Source organism: Apodemus sylvaticus, chromosome 8, assembly GCF_947179515.1.
Source record: "Apodemus sylvaticus chromosome 8, mApoSyl1.1, whole genome shotgun sequence".
Classification (NCBI taxonomy): domain Eukaryota; kingdom Metazoa; phylum Chordata; class Mammalia; order Rodentia; family Muridae; genus Apodemus; species Apodemus sylvaticus.
Window position 1 is genome coordinate 64,389,175 of NC_067479.1, and position 19,413 is coordinate 64,408,587.

The following is a 19,413-nucleotide window of genomic DNA, read 5'->3' on the forward strand; positions in this document are numbered from 1 at the left end:
CTGGAATGACCTAAAACCAGTTTAACAAGGGCTGACTAGCTGTTTGGCTCCCCATGGAGTAGGGGCCTGGACAAGGAAGAGAGAACTTCATCCTCAAAAGCAGAGGTTTGTGCCTCCTCCACCCTCCAGTCTGCCTTGTGCACAGCTGAGAGCAGGCACCCGGCGTGTCACTGTGTCCTGGTGAGTATGATTTATTTTTAGGGTAGAAGGACTGCATATGGCCTAAGTCATCTGGGTCACCTCAATGCCACCCAGGACTTGGGAAATTATGGATGCACAGCAGAGATCTCAGCTATGACCTTAGAATGGCGACCTTAGGCAGCTCTCGGGAGGCCCTCTGAACCTCCATAAAGCAGGAAAGGCAAACCAGCAGTAGGCACAAGAATATTCCACACATTCATCTGGGCACTGTCTGTCATCACACCGTAAGCAAATGAGGGAACTGAGGCACAAGAGGCCATGCCCTCCCGGACACTATTGTCCCAGCTTTGGAGAGCCAGGCTCTCACACATACTGCAGGGGTGAGTGTTGACAGCCATGGTGTGTCAGCAGATTTGATTCCTGTCCAGACACTGTAAGATTCACCCCAAGGGAGGGCTGGTGAACAGAGATGGAAGTATTAACAGTGGGCGCTCCAGCACAGGTTTGTTCTGACTCTCCTGATAAATTACTGGCAAAAGATTCCTGGCAGCTGAGCTGCCTATAGGCAGGCAGGGGGCTCCAGGGGCTAGGTTGGGTTTTTTGGTGATGTTGCTGCTATTTGAGTCACCCGTGCTCCTGTGAGTGCCACCAATAGACAGCCACACTGGTCCACTAAGCTGACATTATTCATGGAGGTGAGATGACTTATGGAGCTGTTGGTGGCCCACCTGAGGTAATAGTGGCCTATTATTATTATCATGCACACTGATAAATGTGCATGGCAAAACCTAACCACATGCACTGAACCATCAAATGAAGACATCCGGGCTCATTTTATTTTGGGGGATGGGGTCAACAGATAACTCAGGCTGGCCTGGAATTTTGGTGTGCGCCAGGCTGGCCACAGATCAATGAGCCTTCTGCTGCAGACCTCTCTAAGTGTTTGGATTATAGGCGAGACTGCCTGGCCCAAATAACAGGTTGTTCTCCTCAGCATCCCCCCACCCCACCTCTGATTTTTGAGACAGGTGGGTTCTAAACAGTTCACACAATCCTAGGATCCCCTATATGCCCCAACAGCATTCCTCTAGGATAAAGTATAAATTGGTGCTGGCTATATCCCAGAGAATTGGTATTGTGACTTTTCCTGGGGAGAGACATCTGTCCACCTTAGGTGGGCCGCCAACTAACGGCTCCATAAGTCATCTCACCTACATGAATAATGTCAGCTTAGTGAACCAGTGTGGCTGTCTATTGGTGGCACTCACAGGAGCACGGGTGACTCAGATAGCAGCAATATCACCAGAAAGACCAACCTAGCCCCTGGGGCCCCCTGCCTGCCTGTAGGCAGCTCAGCTGCCAGGAATCTTCTCTTGCCAGTAATTGCTGCTGCCTTTGTAACCTTGGGGCCAGGCCTTGTGACTCTTGTAATGTGGGGAGCTTCCTTGCCTGGGGACTTGCGTGACTTTCTCCTCCTTCCAAGAAGGGTGTCGACTGGGAGAAAATGGTTCCATAATACCAGTGCAGGGGCTTGCCAGACTAAGATACTGACAGCTTCCTGTCATGCGCACAAGGGCATTCTTGGTCATTAGGGAAACAAGGTATGGAGCTCTGTCCACTGGGCGGAAATCAGAGCCTGTGTGATTACCTACATGAGACCTTCACAAGGTTGGCTCCATTAACATCCCCTCATGGAGGAAGGGGTTCTGAGCGTCTTCCAGTCTCCAGGACACATAAATTAACAGTTACTGGGGTGGAGGAGGAATCTGTGGTATTGCTGGAAGTTCTCATGCTCTGGCATATAATACCGCTAAACTTGCTAGTGCACTGGGTTCGGTGGGCTCCTTTCTCTGGTATGCCATTACTCTTTTGTGTACTCAGTAGGATAATGGAAGTACTCTGCCATCCAGCCTTGGCAGCTACCTGCTGGTCCACAATCCATAGACCTACCTTGTTCTGGTCTATGAAACAGAGTTCTCTGAAATTTAGAAATGGGACTGAAATAGGCCAGACACCCCCCCCCCACACACCCCCAGTGCAGGACCAATAGCAATGGGGAAATGCCAGAGGCGTGGACTAGAGGCCTGAAAGCAGGTTCCTTTATAAAGGGTGCTGACAAAGCACAGAGGTACCAGGGTTTTTCATGTGTGTAAGACTCACTAACACTGTCAGTTTGAGCCCCCCCCCCCAGCACAGGCTAACCACTGGGCAACTGCTGTGCTCAGGCAGAAGGCTGCACACTGTTTGGCTGCACATGTCTGTGGAGATAACTCACTTACAGGGGCAGGTAAATGAGACCTGGTTGTAAAGCTTCAAGAAGCACCTGTGTGTGAAACACTTAAAATACACACCCAAAACCCAACCCCCTCCTCCATTTCAGCATCTCTTGGTAACTTCCAAGTTGGAATGGACTGGGCATGGGTGGCACTGTGCAACAGGACAGCAACAGGGGCCTTGGAAGACCAGGCAGTATCCTTCCCTAGCTCATCACAGGGGGCCTTAGTTGTTTGTACTTACTTTCACAGAATGGACCTCCAGAGTTTTCAACAAGGTTCCTGACTCTGTGTACCTCAATGGTCAATTCCTGACTCTTTTTTCCCTCAAGTTCTTGGATGTTCACTTGGAAACTCTCCCATGCACAGAGAATGCACCCTACATTAAAGAGAAACCCATGGCTGTAGCCCACGTGCTGACCTCAGGCTGGTCAACAGTGGCTTACCTAAGATGGCGACTCTTCTCCAGGTCTCCGTAGCAAGGTGGTGAATAGTCTGGAAACTTCCCCCATCCCTCCTTGATGGGTCAGAACCCACAAGAGTAGAAACAGTAAGAGTTGCTACTTTTATATAGTGACTCTTGACAACGACGCGACCGAGATGGTAGGCAAGTGTTCGGACATTTATTCTAAGCCACAGAGGCCACTGCTCTGAGAGCAGTCCACCGGAAATGGCTGCACATACACAAGAGGCTGGAGGGCGGTGCAGTGGGAAAGCAGGAGAAACATTCACAGTGCTACGCAGCGGTTGCACAGGATACAGTCATTCATCTTAATGTCACAGAACATCCTCACTCAGGACCGCCTCATCACATTTAGAAGTCAGGGTCAGAGGTGGGCCTGGTTGGTGGAGTCCGGTGCCATGGAGCACAGGAGCTGCAGAAGGGTGTGGCTAGAACCACATGGGTCACCGTGGAGACCCATTCCAGCTTCTAGCTTTAGGCTTCAATATACTTAGCTGAGTCCTTGCCTAGGCCCCTAATTCCTGATTTTTTTGGGAAAAGGATACCTATCAAGTAACAAGCCTGTGGCAGCCCCATCCAGATGTGAGCCCCAGGCGGCAGCTGTGCAAAGTACCTGGTTTCGTTGTAGCAATGGGTAGGCACCACTGTAGGGCTAACACCTACCCTGCTGTTCAGTTAGTAACAGTTTTCACACTTGTTATGTAAGATTTTTCTCCTCTCCAAATGACAATACCTTGAAAAAGCCATTTAAAATGCAAAACAAATAGCATGAGACAGAGCATGCACGCGCGCGCGAGCGCGCGCACACACACACACACACACACACACACACAGAGAATAATGGGGATTGCATGTAAGTGGTTTTGGTCCATACTTCGCATTGACATATGCTATGAACGAAGGCTGCGTATCTATCCATCTAAATGATAAGAACTACACAGAGCAAAGCATTCAAACTGCTTTCCCTCAAAAATAAAAATCATCCTTTCATGCATCCCAAAGAACCAAGAGGGGGAAAAAAACTCTAAATATTTAAGTGAGATGTGAAATCTACCCTTTGAGCCAATCTAAAATTTCCTAAACATTGTCTCCCTAGTCAGATAGTCTCAGACCCCAAAGGTGAATACTTTGAGGAATCTTTTAAATTAGATGGTACTATTTCACCACCCTTTTCTCTTCATCTTCTTTGTTTTTTTTTTTTCCCACAGAGCTGAGGACCGAACCCAGGGCCTTGTGCTTGCTAGGCAAGCATTCTACCACTGAGCTAAATCCCCAATCCCTCACCATCTTTTTCTAAAACCATACTGCCTGTGATGGTTTGTATATGCTCTGCTCAGGGAGTGGCACTATTAGAAGGTGTGGCCCTGTTAGAGTAGGTGTGCCACTGTGGGTGTGGGCTATAAGACCCTCATCCTAGTTGCCTGGAAGCTAGTATTCTGCTAGCAGCCTTCAGATGAAGATGTAGAACTCTCAGCTCCTTCTCCACCATGCCTGCCTGTATGCTGCCATGTTCCCACCTTGATGATAATAGACTGAACCTCTGAACCTGTAAGTCAGCTCCAATTAAATGTCCTTAAAAGAATTGTCTTGGTCACTGTGTCTCCACAGCAGTAAAACCTTAACTAAGACAAAGCCCTAAATGGAAAAGACCAGAGAGTAACTCATCTGATCGGGCAGTACACTGGGTTCTCATCTGCCTAAGTGAGGTCAGCTCTGTGACTAGTGGTCCTGTAAGAAACACCAGTCATAGAACTGGAATCACAGGTCTAGAGGGGACTGTAGGAACTGTGGTCAAATCCACGCCTCACTGAGAGATCTGACACCTTTTCAAAATCTTTGTCTACAGGCCTGGGAAGTACAAGGGAGGCCTGTGCAGGCCACAGACACTGCTGCCCACAAGCCTTGAGGGTTTTGGTGGGAACACAATGTTAAAAGGCGAAAACACAGACCTAACCCCTAAGGACTGGTGTGAAGTTCTTGGATGTCAAGCTGAACCACAGATTACAGGAGTACACAGGCTTCCTCGGCAGGACCTTAGGGCCTGACAAAATAAAAAATCATCATGGTGGTAAGGAGCCACCTCAACCCAACCTTATTTTAAGGGAAAGAAAAATAAGAGCACTTTGGAAAAATGTTTTTCATTTGCTTTAAAATATAAATCTTAGCGAACAAGCTCACTTATATACAAATATATATGTATTTAAAGACTATGAGAAGGCCAAGCCAAAGGCTCTTCATTAATGCATATTCCGGTCACTGTGACATGTGGTGTAGAGCTATTCTTTTGCTTTAAAGCTCAAATTCAAGCTTTTTAAGGATGTTAAACAAAATATAGTATGCTTTTAAAATATAACTCTGAGATGCTGAGAAGACAACACCTCTCATCACGATGACGGGTGCCGTAAGCCCAGATGGAGAGGAGCAGCCCTCAGCCAGCAGGGCAGGGGACTCTGGGGTGATCAGTGGGGACTAATGTGGGAAGGGGCGTCGACATACAGATCAATTGTAGCACCCGCCTTCTGACGTAACATGTGCCCACTCACAAACACAGGCAGGCACCAAAAGTTACATCAAATCTGCTCAGAGCAGCATCAAGCCTGCATCCAGAGCCTTCCTGCCCTTCCGCCCTCACTGCAACATCAAATGCCAGTATTCTTGATGTTCTTTGAGATTCTCTTGGTTACACTTCATCTCCGTCTAACTGCCTGGTGTCACCAACCTGGGACATCCCTCCCAACTTTATAATTTTTGTAATTTCATGAATAATTCAAACAACTAAACAAGAAACACATTATGTTGACTGACCTTTTATAAAATGATACAAAATTCCAAGTATTTATTCTAAAACCATTCATTTTTGCTAAGGTGAAGACATCCAGGTGGCTCACTAAATACTTTCCTTTGGAAAAACTGCATGTGCAGCCTCTCTACTTCCCAATATGGCTGTCCTCACTACCAGTACTAGAGCTGCCGTTTCCACAGTACAGCAAGAAAGGTCAAGTGTAAACCCAAGAGGATGACAGATTTGTCATTTTTTTTTTTTATGCAGAGGAGAAACGAGCCAAGCACTGTGTCAGCCCTCATGCCTGATGGACAAGGGCCATGCCTGGACAGCCTGTCAGCACCAGCATGCGTTTCCCTATGGGTTAATGGAGACATCAGGCAAGTAGAAGAATTCACAGTATCACATGCATATCTGGTTTTCTATACATTCTTTTCCATCAATAGCCACATGGGCAAGGAGAGAGGAAAGGGCAGAGCCACGGAAACCTTGGTCGATCTGTGGTATACACCCGTGATTTTCATCACTGTCAACTTTCAATCAAGGGCACTCCTGAGGATGGGCCGTAGCTGGGATCTGACCAGAATGGTGTGTGCAGGGCCACACAACAATGTAAAGTGTTCTACTGAAGGTCTGAATTCATCTAAACAGGACTGGGAATCCACACAGGCTTGCTCGGAGCCTGAGCCACCGCTTCCCTAATACTGTATTTCCTTCCCTTGGGCTGTCATGCTTTAGTTCAGACAGACTTACTTCTATTACTGATTTGCAACACAAAAGTACTCTGCAACTTGCCAAGTGGCTATAGATTCTAGCAATCAACCACACCATTGATCTTTGACTATTTTAGCTCTAATTCCCTTTTCAAAGCTGTGATGGAGCGACCATGCAGAAAAGACTCACAGCAGTTAGAGTGGCCTGACTGAAGCTAGGTGGCATTTTACAGGCCAGGCCGTTAAGTCACAGTGGTGATGACTTCCTGGGCAGAGTTCTGCTCTCACATCGCAGCTGGCGTCAGGGCTGTGGCCTTGTGAGGTGCACATCAGCCCTGCTTCCCAGTGCCGGGTAGCAGAAGCGGCTTGTCCTAGGAAGCACTCTGGGTCTCCAGTGCTAAGTGTGATTGGTATCCAAGTACGGTGACTATTACTTCCTGTGCACAGAGAAGCTACGATGACACGGAAGGAACTGCTTCTCTAGGAACAGAACAAAAGGAACAGGAGGACTGCTTCATTCAAGTACTCTGTGCCAGGCAATACCTGTTAGATCAGAAGTGAGCGAGACACTGCAGCGGATGACATGGAGAGGGCAGGGCGAGCAATCTGCCTGTCTACCCAGAAGGCCTCTGACCTGGCAATGTCGTGACATTCCTGACAGGTGACTATGGGTGAAGGGCTTGGAGAGACCGGCCAGTTCCCAGCACAGGCTTGCCACTACTTTTAATCCTATCTTGACAGCCCAAAGTGAGTCCTTACTGTACCTTTTCATGCTGGACTGATTGCCTTTGGAGGGTTCTGTCTCTTTCTTTGTACCTCTGTTTAGATCACACACTGGTTTCATAGCAGAGTACATTAACATTAAGATGCTTAAATACCTGTTTTTTTTAAGAGAAACTAAATTATGATGAAGAGAGCAGGCTTCTAATTTTAAAGTAATACATATTCACATACAGAGACAATGCCATGTAGAAAGATACACCTCCAAGACCCTTCTGGAGCAGACATTTCTGTTTGTCTTTCATGTTATGAAGGAAGTAAAGTTACCAAAAAAAATTAATAAAAATAAAAATAAATAAAATAAAAAAACCCAAATCTCCATAGTCCAAAACCGCAAAAGGCTCAAAAGGCTCTCATTGAATTCTGAGAGATGCAGGCACTGCAGGGTGAGGCTGGTCCCAGGACCTGTTCCCGGCTCATGGTTGGCAGAGGCTTCTACAGCATTTTCTAATGCAGATGGCAGAGAATGCCAGAGCGGAGCTGCAGGGACTTCCGACAGCGCACCTGCTCCCTCCAGGTGACTCCAGAGGCCAGTGGTTGGACACACGTGGTTTTCCAACTCTTATCCCAGTCCATGAAAGAGAAACACTGGAAAAAACTGTGATCATCCACTGTGGTGAGAGGCATGTGAGGCCGGTGGAGGAAGACTCAAAAGAAGAGAAGGACTGTCTGTACACGCTGAGGTGAAACAAGGAGACTGCTTTACAAGGACGTAATACCTTCAACAGGTGGCTCTCTCTTTTTTTCTGACACAGAAAGCACTGAGCACAACACACAGCTGGAATACAGAAGCTTAAACATCCACACAGATTTTCCAGTATACTCAAAATAATGCAGCACAGCCAGGCTGTATAAACCATTTGGTAAAAAAATATCTTTTCTGTGGTATGGACAACTAAAGAGTCCTGGGAGGGAATGCACTTTCACTAGTTAGTTCACGGTAACAGTGGAGGGAACAGATAAATTCGCTGTGAGCCTTCATCTCTCTTCTGCTTAAAGGATGCTTTACTCCTCCTGTAATGATGCTGGACTCAAGTGCTTCTTCAGTGAAAACTATCTCCTAGTCCCTGGGAGAGTTGTCATGACACCACTGGGGTCATGTCCCACAACTGCAAAGAAAAGCGAGAAGCCAAGAATGAATTAAGATCAAACTGTACTAAGGATGAACAATGCTCAGAAAGGGCTCGATTCAAAGTGGTGATTTGGTTTTGTTCCCAGTTATCAAGCAAATGCACATAGCACTAGCCTGACTTCTACACAAGGGAGGCTGACACATTGCTCCAGCTAAGGAGAATAAAGGCATATTAGATCCGCAGAGGGAGAGAGGAGCAGAGGAGCAGCCACATGCCCGGGTGACCTTCCAAACAATTCTCTAAGACATCAAAAAGAAGTGCCAGGCTCCAAGTTTGGTTGAATCTTGCTTGAAGTCACTTCTAACAACTCTGTCCTACTGCTGCCTCCAAAATAGGATAGGGTGACAGAGTCTGCCTCTCTGTCCTGGGCCTCTGCTGTGGCCTGCCACAGACTTTGCAGGCTTCGATAAGCACTGTTGGCATAATTAAGTTCATGCCTCACTAGGCCAGTGATCCCAGCCTGCCTTCCACCCAGTGTAGACCACCTGCCTCACAAGGCTTCCAGAGCGGAACACCTCCCTGTGGGTCCTGATCACTGTCCTCACATGCCACTCCTGTGACTTCTGTGTATGGGACTCACTCTCTAGTGTGTGGCTATGTGTGTAAGAGTTACAGGACAACCTCAAGCATCACTCCTCAGTAGCCAACCTTTTTCTTTTTGAGACAGCATCTCTCACTGAGACCTCATTGGTTAAGCTAGGCTGCCTGAGTCCTCTGGGATCCACTTGATTCCCCCCAGCTCTGTGACTAAAAACATTTGCCACCATACCCACACTTAAAAAAAAAATAATGTGGGTTCTAGGGATGAGCTCTGGTTCTTGTAAACACTTTAGTAACTGAACTATCTCTATAGCTTCCTATCATCATCATCATCATCATCATCATTTTGAGACTGTTTCTCTGTGTAGCTCTGGCTGTCCTGGAACTCACTCTAAAGATCAGGCTGGCCTTAAACTCACAGAGATTAACCTGCCTCTGGAGTACTGGGATTGAAGGTGTGCACCATCACAGCCAGGCCCTACTATTGTCTTTTAAAGATCATATCATCAGGAAATTATCCTGTGCATTGGACGGTGGGTGCAGCAGGTTCCCAATGCTCACATCCATGGATAACCTGAACACAGCCTGATACTCCTGATCCTGCTGTCTGTATTCAAGGCCTACAACAGAAAACATAACAAGATGGCATCTTACCTTAATCACTTTGTCAGTTCCAGAAGTCAGTAGCCATCCCCTGGTTGCATCGAAATGCACATGCACAATGTTATGCTTACTGTCATGGAAGGTGGCTGTGGGTGCACGTCTGCAAGGAGCAAGACGAGAGTAAGGGGTGGACACATGGGTGACAGGGACCCAGGGTAACTGAGAGTCTGTCAGCTCACGACTGCTTCACTGTTAGAAATGCTCTTGCTTTCACTCCTTGATGATCTGTTACATGATGTGGTTACTGATTTTGCATGCGTGCTTGCCTGTGCATGTTAGTGTGGTATAAATGCACGAGTGGAGATCAGTGGACAACTCTCTGAGTCAGTTCTCGCCTATTAACTTGTGGGATCCAGAGACTGAACTCGTGTTGTCAGCCTAGGCATAAGAGCCTCTGCTCACTGAACCATCTCACTGGCTCTGAGGTAAAATGACTCTTCCAGGCCTCTGGAATAGAAAAGACGAAGCCTCCAAGTTCCTTCAGGAGATGGTATCCACGAACATCTCTACCTGTGCTTTGGAGAAGTCTTTTAAAGACCACAATACCTTTGCCAAGTCCGTGCTTAGGAGAAAGGGATATACTCTGGTTTGGCCTGTTTCTTTTTTAAAGGTGTGGTTGTTAAAATGACATCACTGTCTGTCTAACTGAAGGCCATCTATGCTTTCTTCTCTTTCCCACTGGTGTAACTGCAAATAGAAATTTTTAAAATAGTATTCTAAAGCTTTCATAAGCAATAAATACATGTATATATGTGTATATGCATACATCAAGGCACATACATATCTTAACACACATAGAGCATTGCCTGTCTTGTGTTCTTTGGCCTATGGCTTTGCTGACAAGTTTAGTAAGGCTCGTTGGCTGCATTGATACTCTAGAGGCAAGGTCTCTAGCGTGCTTGCCAGAGAAGAGGCAGAAGACCAGAGGTGGAGCTGGGCAGACCAAGTAGGCCCCCTCATCAGGGTTCAGGGTCTCTATACTGCTGTGAGCTCTCAGAAGACGGCCATCTCTTCGCTATAGTAGAATCTACAGGAAAGACTTTCAGTAGTAAAATGATCACTGTAAATGATTTCAGCTTAATTTGAAATTTCTTAGACCCAGATTTGTCTTGATAAGATGAAGATTCTAAGGCCCCCTGCAGTTTTCTCCAATGATCAGAACTCTCATTAATCTCATCATGTGCTCGAGAGGCAAATCATCAATGCACAAGAACAATCACTTCTCCAAGGACATCTTGATGTGTATTTGACAGGGTGACGTGATCTGACTGTACTACAAAGTGCTGGGAAGACTGGAGATTGGTTATCCACCAGCACCCACTGGTGGCAAATTGTTTCTGTGCATTTTATTAGTGTCTGGGGTAGTTTTCAATTCTCACAGAGTTGCTTGTTCCAAGATCTCAGAGATCACAGAGCTAAGACCTCAGGACACCAAGCAGAACACACCAGCAGAGAGAAGAACATCTGGGACTATTTCCATCTTGGGAAAACAGATTTTGTTCTTCCTGGAAACTAACAACTGCTGGAGCCCTTGACAGATCCTGGCCTGGGTCCCCTGGAGATTCTCAGTGAGAACAAACAGCTTTGCCCTCAAGCATCTGCTTAGACACTCCCTGAGGTTAGTAAGAGCCCAGCATGGAGTTCTTTGAGCACATCCCCTCTCCACCTGCCTCTCAGAACCACAGGAATGTCTTGTGGCATAGGGTTTTTACTGCACATTTCAGTCTATACTGTACCCCAGCATGCCAGGCAGGTGGAATCTCTCTGGAGAGGAATTCTCAGGCTGGGCTCTGTCCATACCCGGAGGGTGCAGGGCGTGGGACTTACTCTTCCTCTGTGATGGCTTCGTGGCAGCTGTCGCAGACCCGCACTTCAAACTCAAAGCCCATGAGTGGGATGCAAGAGCGCTTGGAGCTACACTTGCCGCACACGGCCTTCCCACACTTCCGGCAGTGGTGCTGGGAGAGAAGGGAAACAGGCTGCCGTGGCTCTGGCTGCAGTCCCGGCACACTCGTAAACTAACTGCTCTTAGGGAAGATACCAGGTCAGAGTGCCCCAGAGCCGGCCATAATAGCACAGTCTTACAGTCCCAGATGATGCCAGGCGACCAAGTGTTTGGAGCCAAACTGGGTCTTAATTGTGTCTTAAGTAGAAGGTCTTAGTTTATATTTGATGAAGAATATTTAACATGATAGACTGTGCTAAAAGGATTAGAACTCAGTTATCCTCAGTAACTCACTTAATACATACATATACATGATAGACACCTACACAACGCACATAAACACACAATGCACAACATAACACAATACAACAGTGTCCTGGAAGACACCAAGGGCACACCAGATTACTACTCTCTTTGACTTTGGACTCAGTCAGAGTGGGCACTTGTGGGAAACGTGCCTCTCCTCTTCTGTTCCCGTTCTCCATCCTCTTCAACACCATGGTGTGAGCTATAGTGGAGGCACCCAGTAGCCATATTTGTCTGTAACTTTAGCAGTGTTCAACCTAGGAAACCTAACATTTGATTTCCACAGGGAAGACCAAATCAAACCATAGAATCAGAGTTTAAAAATGCTGTTATAAAATAGATCTTTAACAATTGAGACCAAGTCAGAAGGAGGGAAAGGGACTAATTAAGAAGCAAACATGCTCATGTAATTTCATGGTTGGGAACTAACAGGAGCTAATGTGACACCTCTAATGTTAAGGTGTCCCCCAGTAGATGCTGATAGTGTTTTAAAACTACTTAGAACAAACCACTAGGAAACCCCATCTTCTAGGGAGGGGCTGCAGGAGACACGGAGGTGTCACAGGTATGGGATCACTTACTCTATGACAGCTCCCACTACTTCCACAATTACACGGTTAAATCCCTTCAAAATAACAACTTTAATAGAGCACGTGTCCTCTACCTGTCTTAGTCCAATTTTCTTACTGTCCCACATTTGCTTGAAGTTCCAGAAGAAAGGCTGGTCACACTTTTGGCAGGAATCGCTGTCCAACCACTCAGGGGTCTTGACAAATAAAGCACAAAGCAGGTCACAGTGAGAAGTGGCAGGGACAAAGGAAGCATGGGTGCTGCATACACTTTCAGATCTGGATACTCATCAGAAACAGCTGATTCCACAAGCAGTCACAAAAATAGTTATAGAAGGTCTGTTAATTGTCAGGCCCTGAGGAAGGGATGCAGTGGTGGATAAACAGAACCTAGAATCATAGAGATTATCATTTGCCTGGGAAGATGTCATGAAAATATTATTAGTAATCAAAGTGTCTAAGAGTTTAAAAGCCTAAGGGATGTAGAGTGCTCTGGTAAGGTAGACCAGAGGCTCTGACATAGACTGGGGGTTGGTAAGGTAGACCTGAGGCTCTGACACAGGCTGGGGGTTGGTAAGGTAGACCAGAGGCTCTGACATAGACTGGGGGTTGGTAAGGTAGACCTGAGGCTCTGACACAGGCTGGGGGTTGGTAAGGTAGACCAGAGGCTCTGACACTGGCTGGGGGTTGGTAAGGTAGACCTGAGGCCCTGACACAGGCTGGGGGTTGGTAAGGTAGACCTGAGGCTCTGACACAGGCTAGGGGTTGGTAAGGTAGACCTGAGGCTCTGACACAGGCTGGGGGTTGGTAAGGTAGACCTGAGGCTCTTGACACAGGCTGGGGGTTGGTAAGGTAGACCTGAGGCCCTGACACAGGCTGGGGGTTGGTAAGGTAGACCTGAGGCTCTGACATAGGCTGGGGGTTGGTAAGGTAGACCTGAGGCTCTGACACAGGCTGGGGGTTGGTAAGGTAGACCTGAGGCTCTGACATAGGCTGGGGGTTGGTAAGGTAGACCTGAGTTCTGACATAGACTGGGGGCCTCTATAGAGGGAAAGTCCGCTGAAGCAGGAAGGGAGAGGGGCGGGGCAAGGGGGGTCTGAGGGCAACTTTGGCACAGTTGGAAGGTGGCTGGAGAGATGAGGCTGGAGGGAGTGGCCAGGGTCATGCTTTGAAGGCTCCTGACCACCATGCTGAGAAATTCAGTCCCTATTTTCTAATTACATACTGTGATGTCTAACTGCACATTACATATAAACACAATCTCACCATAAGTAGCCTAAATAAATCAGACAGGTTTTAATAGCATGTTCTGCTTAAAGATATTCCTTAGTAGATCTTATGTGCTTGTGCACTGCATACATGTCACATGTGTACATATGCATACATGCTTGGCACATGGGTATGTGTGAGTACTGTATTGGGGATTGAACCTAGGACCTCAGACATGTTAAGCAAGCACTCTGCTACTGAGCTATAGAACGTTGAGGAAGAACTCAAAAATGGTTCTGAGACAAAACTGGACTTGTGGTATAACAGTGTTTGCATAAATTCACATACACACATATACACTATACACACATATATACATTCACACACACATAACTCTCATACATAAACTACACGTAAACATCCATATACATACATATAAACATATAGCATACAAACCCATATACATATCTATGTATGCACAGTCATATACTCAACAATTAACACACACCACTCATTCATACACATACACCATACATATTCATAATATACATATTACATATAAATCACATACTCACATATCTCACACATACATCACTCATATATATACATAGATACACATCTCACACATAGACTATACATTTTCATACAAACATACACATATACCACACACACTCATATACATATATAGACACACTATATACACTCATAAACACACATATCACATATATCATATACACATACATATATATAAACACACATACACACATATCACAGATATATATAAACCACCCTCCCCAATACATATACACCCTCCCCACTCATATATACACACCACACACATACACTATATACTCTACACCACACACACACTCACACATTTGCTGTACATATGTACTACACATACTACACGCACCTTCACACACACACACACACACACACACACACACATCTGGGTCTCAAATGTGTTATAGTGGATGTCTGTGATGAGGGCATTCAGGGAAAAAAAAACAATACATTTAATAAAATTCCATTTTCTGTTAACATAATTTTTGTAAACGTAGAGAAAAATAGAAGGATGGATGTTTGCCAGCATGGAAAGTCCTTGTTAATTTACAGATTTTGTAAATATAGTGGTATCCTGAGCCACATACCTGTTCTTTAGTTGTTAATGAGCATTTTCTGACTTACCAGCAGGGTTTCCCTCTCTGGACGCTCCCCTACAGCTCCTACCTGACCGCTCTGCTTTCATGAGCACCAACCCACCACTCACCAGCTCTTACTCCTGATGTGTCTCCGCCTGCAAAGCCCACTAACTTCCCAGCAATAGCATGTGCAGGCCCCACTGAACCGGTCCCTGACAGCAGTCATAACATCACTTCCAAAATACCCAGCACTGACATTCTGTCTTACTAGTGTTGACTGGGATTTCATTATTTATACCATTTAATAGTCCTTGGAACTTTCTAGAAAGTCTGTCAGCAGCACTTCAGGTTAGAGCAAACTTCATTATTGTTAGCACCCCACAGCCTCTGCCATACCTAGGAAGCAATTCCTAGATGCTTCTAAAGCATGGTGTCTGCGGAAGATGGATGGACTTGTTCCCACTGCTCATCAGCACTTCCAATTAACAAGGTCTTAAGCCATCGACAAGTGTCGAATGTTCATATATATGCATGTCAAAATGGCTCAAAGCTGGCTCCCAAATGCCTGCTTTCATCTTTGGAAACAACACTGTTATATTCCTTTGGGTTGTTCCTCCATTTGAGAGAAAAAAAAAAAAGCCCACAACAGCTAAACTTGACTATCTCTAACTCAAAGCAAGCCAGGAAGGACACAATCTAGGAGTTCTAGGGGAGACTGCTGACTAGCATGGGCTGTAATGATCCTCTGCCAAGATATGGATGGTGCCAAGTATAGTTTTCAAAACCAATATTCTACATTTCTCTGCCTCCTACCAGTAACGATCATTTTAATTAGTTGCTAATAGAACTCCTGTGGATTTATAGTCCCACACAATAAAGCTGTAATCTTCCTAAGCCTTTAATTCCTGGCATTTGAGGGCACTACACTGTGGCTAACTCCGATGACTCTCTAGGGACAAGGCTGGGTGTGGGGATGGAAAAATCCTTTTGTCTTTATAAAGTGTGCTTTTCTCTTTTATTCTCACAGCCTGTAGGAATACAGGACAAGAATGCTCACTGCCAAAGGGAAAGTTTACCCAGAATAATTCTAGGTCAATAGAGAATGGCTCACTTCAAAGTATTTGTTCAGGGAATATTCAGTAAACATATTAGTTGTTAAAATGCTTAGAGATTAAAACCAAAACTAATTTTAAAAGTGTTATGGTAAAATTCAAAACTGTGCTTAAGAAGAAAAAGTCTCACATCTGGGGACTGTTTAGAACATGACAAACAGTCACAAGAATATGCATTTCCATTAAAACCAACCTAAGGGCTCTTCTTCCTTGGGATTTTCCTAACACATGACATAATGTATCTTATTTCATGATTTACTCCTTACAGAAATAACCAGGAGGAGCAGAGGCAGACCGCAGGCCTCACCTACCTCCTGCCTTTCCACATCCATGTTCCAGACGACGATGCCACCGTCACCACCACACGAGATGAGCTGCCGTGTGTGCTGTGCATAGGAGAGGGCCTGGACTTTGTCACTGTGAAAGAAACCCAGGGTTGGAGTCATTTGGGGGAAGCAAGTAACAGGCTCCACAGCGGACACCACCACCAAATCCATCGACAGCCAGACGATAGATACCAACAGGTAGCTAGGCATGGCTACAGGCCCTGCGACCCAGGTCAGACCTAAAATGAGTTTAGATGTTGCCTTTGCCTTCCCAGGCCCAGGAGAAAACACTTTTGGCCAGTGACCTTCAGTGAAATAAGAAAGGATTGCTGACTTCAGTGTAACGTCTTCTAATGTCCCTTAAGTGACTCTCCATGTTGCAGGGGAACCTCTGGTGCCTCCGCTTCACTAATTCGGAAATGCCAACCATAAGGCAGGTCTCCGCCATCTCTAGCCTCCCTCCTCCAGACTTTCTCCATGAAATACCAGTTAGTTATCCTGGTAATGATTACAATTAAAATAAGTAATTAAGGGGCTGGAGCAATGGACCAATGGTTAAGAGTACTGGCTGCTCTTCCAGAGGAAATGAGTTTGATTCCCAGTACCCACACGGTGGTTGACAACCACCATGCCTGCAGGGGATTCAGTGCCCTCTTCTGGTCTGCACAGGCAGCAGGCACACACATAGTGTGAAGATGAACAGGTAGGCAACATATTCATATACATAAAATGTATATATATTCATATACTACACTCGACTTCATTCTATGTCACTACACCCAACTGCACTACATATTACAATTTATTTGTAGAATCAAGGTCTGTGCTGGGGCCAGTGCAGAATGCTACTGTCCTATGTGTGTCTCTAGGTTCAAAATCCAACATCACAAAAAGAAAAAAAAATCCAGGCACTGGTAATCCTAGCACTGGGAGGTTGGAGGCAGGGGAACTACAATGAGTATGTGGCTGGGATGGGCTATCCCAAGTTCTGAGGCAGTCTGGGCTATCTTATGAGACCATGAAACATATTAGTCATTAAGTCCTTAAATCTCTATAGGAAAGGCTATAAGTACCTTTTACTCTCATGTCTGTCTGATGGTCAAGCCAGATTTCTACTAAGGATGGCTTCAGAGCTTCAAGATATTGTACATTAAAACACAGTCACTGTGAAGAAGAGACCCTTGGTCACAGGCTCCCGAGTGTTTAGACTGGTCAGTAGACTAATCAGGATTCCCCTAACTGTGGAACTCACTTTGTTTCGGTTGCAGATGGTGCCAGGAACAGGCACGACTAAACCAGGATATGGCAGGAAGTGGCTTACAGCTTACTTGTGGAACAAGAAGTAGGCGTATTGCCTAGAATCCTGTTGGTGTTTTAATATTTTATTTTCTTGATATATAATGATGTCTTTCCTCTTCCCTTAAGCCATATCTAACCTACAACGTAGTAAATCCTACTTTTATAATCTAAATGAAAATATTTAAAAACAGCCAATCTCACACTATCCACAACTCCAAGACTTAAGACTTCCCTTCATTTTCATGATAATAGTTATTCGATGAGTTCTACAAGAACTGATTCACAGGGAATGGGGAGATGGATCAATCAGTAAACTACTTATCACACAAGCATGAGGACCTGAGTTTGTGTCCCCAGTGCTCACATAAAAACCTAAGCATGCTTCCCAGTGCTGAGGAGGCAGAGATAGATGATAAATTCTATTTCATGCTTTGTCAGCTGTGAGCTTGCAAACTTTTCTGCATTATTTGAGTCTACAGGGTCTGTATTATAGTATATCTGACCGATATTTTACAACACTGTATCATAGAAAACTGACAGTACCAAAATCTTGCCCAGTAATACCACCATCCCCAGGCCTGACCATGTCATGAAGAAGCCAGCTGTGCATCCATGTACAAATTAACTTCAGCATTCTGTGTGTACATAGCTGTGGGAAGGGGTATGCATACAGAGGTTAGAGGTCAACCTTGGGTACCATGGCTAAGAAGTTTACTGTGTAAACCTTCTTGTTGTTTTATTTAAGGCCTCCCTCACTGACTGGGCAGCAATGTCCAGCCATGTCTCTCTGCTTCACCAACACCGTGATTACGAGAACACACTGCTATGCCCAGCTTTTTACATGGGTCCCAGTGATCAGACTCAAGCCCTCAGATGTGCATGGCCAGCACTTTCCTGACTGAGCTGTTCCTCAGCTATCACTTTAGCTCTATCTACTGCTTGTGTACAGATTTTCCTTTGCATTACTTGTAACATCTAAGTACTTCTCTTATTAACTAATGACTAATATAAAATAATTCACATTCATTCAGAAAGTCATGCTTTTAAAAGTATGTGGTGCCTCCATTCTGACCTTCAAGGTCAGGGGAGAGAACCCATCCTCTATCCAGCTGAACACACTTGAAACCATGCTTGCACGGCATTACATTTGAGGCAGTGGCTCTCAGCCTTCCTGATGCTGTGACCCTTTGATACAGTTCCTCATGGTGTGCTGATCCCAAACCATATTATTATTTTTGTTGTTACTTCATAACTGTAATTTCTTACTGTTATGAATCATAATGTAAATATCTGTGTTTTCTGATGGTCTTATGATCCCTGGGCTAGAGTTATTTAACCCTCAAAGGAGTTTTGAACGCAGGTTGAGAACCACGGTGTTCAGGCATCCTGATACATATGTCAATGATCTCATGAAGCCAGAAAGGTCTTTAGAAGGAAGTGTTTCGGCATTCGCAGCTGGCGGCTGCATTCAGGGACAATGTATTCTGAGGCTCCAGGACTGCTACTCTTCCACACAGCAGAGGGAACACAGTGGTGCATGTCAGCCCTTAGGCTGTCTAATAATCTACTTGGGCATTTCCTAATTTAAGGCTTGACAACTTAACTACCCCACAGTTAAAACTTGGTGAGGGAATGGACAGACACCACCTTACCTCCATGTCATATCCGCTATCACTTTCTCAGGCTGGACGAGATCTTTATAAAGTCTGTCTTAGTGATGGAGACAGGTTTTTGAGAACAGCATGATGTGTCAGATGACTCCATCATTGTGTGTACAGACTGATTGGGTGTAGCCTAGCTGTACACTTTGGCTACATTGGGTACAAGCCTGGACAGCCTGTCACTGTGCTGAATTCTACTGGGGCTTCTAATATGCCACTTGCATGGTTAACACAGTTATACATTTTTTCAGCCCCATTACATCCTGACAAGACTAGTGGTTAACTACCTCAAGAGGTGGTGAGAAGCAACAGAACAAAAGGCATGTGACACTGTCTCAATAGGGAGAAGCCCATGA

General features: G+C 45.5%; 1 protein-coding gene and 1 long non-coding RNA gene across 4 annotated transcripts in view; one reads left to right on the plus strand and one right to left on the minus strand.

Moving 5' to 3' along the window:
- Positions 1 to 3,015: 3,015 nt before the first annotated feature.
- The window catches only part of Wdfy2 (WD repeat and FYVE domain containing 2), a 126,508-nt gene continuing 110,110 nt past the window's right edge, over positions 3,016 to 19,413 (minus strand). Inside the window, exons 8-12 of the mRNA XM_052191237.1 lie at positions 16,083 to 16,188; positions 12,404 to 12,505; positions 11,316 to 11,446; positions 9,480 to 9,588; positions 3,016 to 8,261 (exon numbers count right to left, since the gene is read on the minus strand). Of these exons, the coding sequence (XP_052047197.1) occupies positions 8,232 to 8,261; positions 9,480 to 9,588; positions 11,316 to 11,446; positions 12,404 to 12,505; positions 16,083 to 16,188 (478 nt within the window). The 3' untranslated portion in view covers positions 3,016 to 8,231. The remainder of the gene's footprint in view (positions 8,262 to 9,479; positions 9,589 to 11,315; positions 11,447 to 12,403; positions 12,506 to 16,082; positions 16,189 to 19,413) is intronic.
- On the plus strand, positions 12,821 to 13,325 carry LOC127691435 (uncharacterized). 3 transcript variants are annotated; one of them, XR_007979264.1, is made up of 4 exons: positions 12,821 to 12,886; positions 12,926 to 12,964; positions 13,004 to 13,120; positions 13,239 to 13,325. It is a non-coding gene; the product is annotated as an uncharacterized LOC127691435 (long non-coding RNA). The 3 variants fall into 3 exon arrangements; XR_007979266.1 differs by lacking the exon at positions 12,926 to 12,964 and having other exon boundaries at positions 12,837 to 12,886; XR_007979265.1 differs by lacking the exon at positions 12,821 to 12,886 and having other exon boundaries at positions 12,915 to 12,964.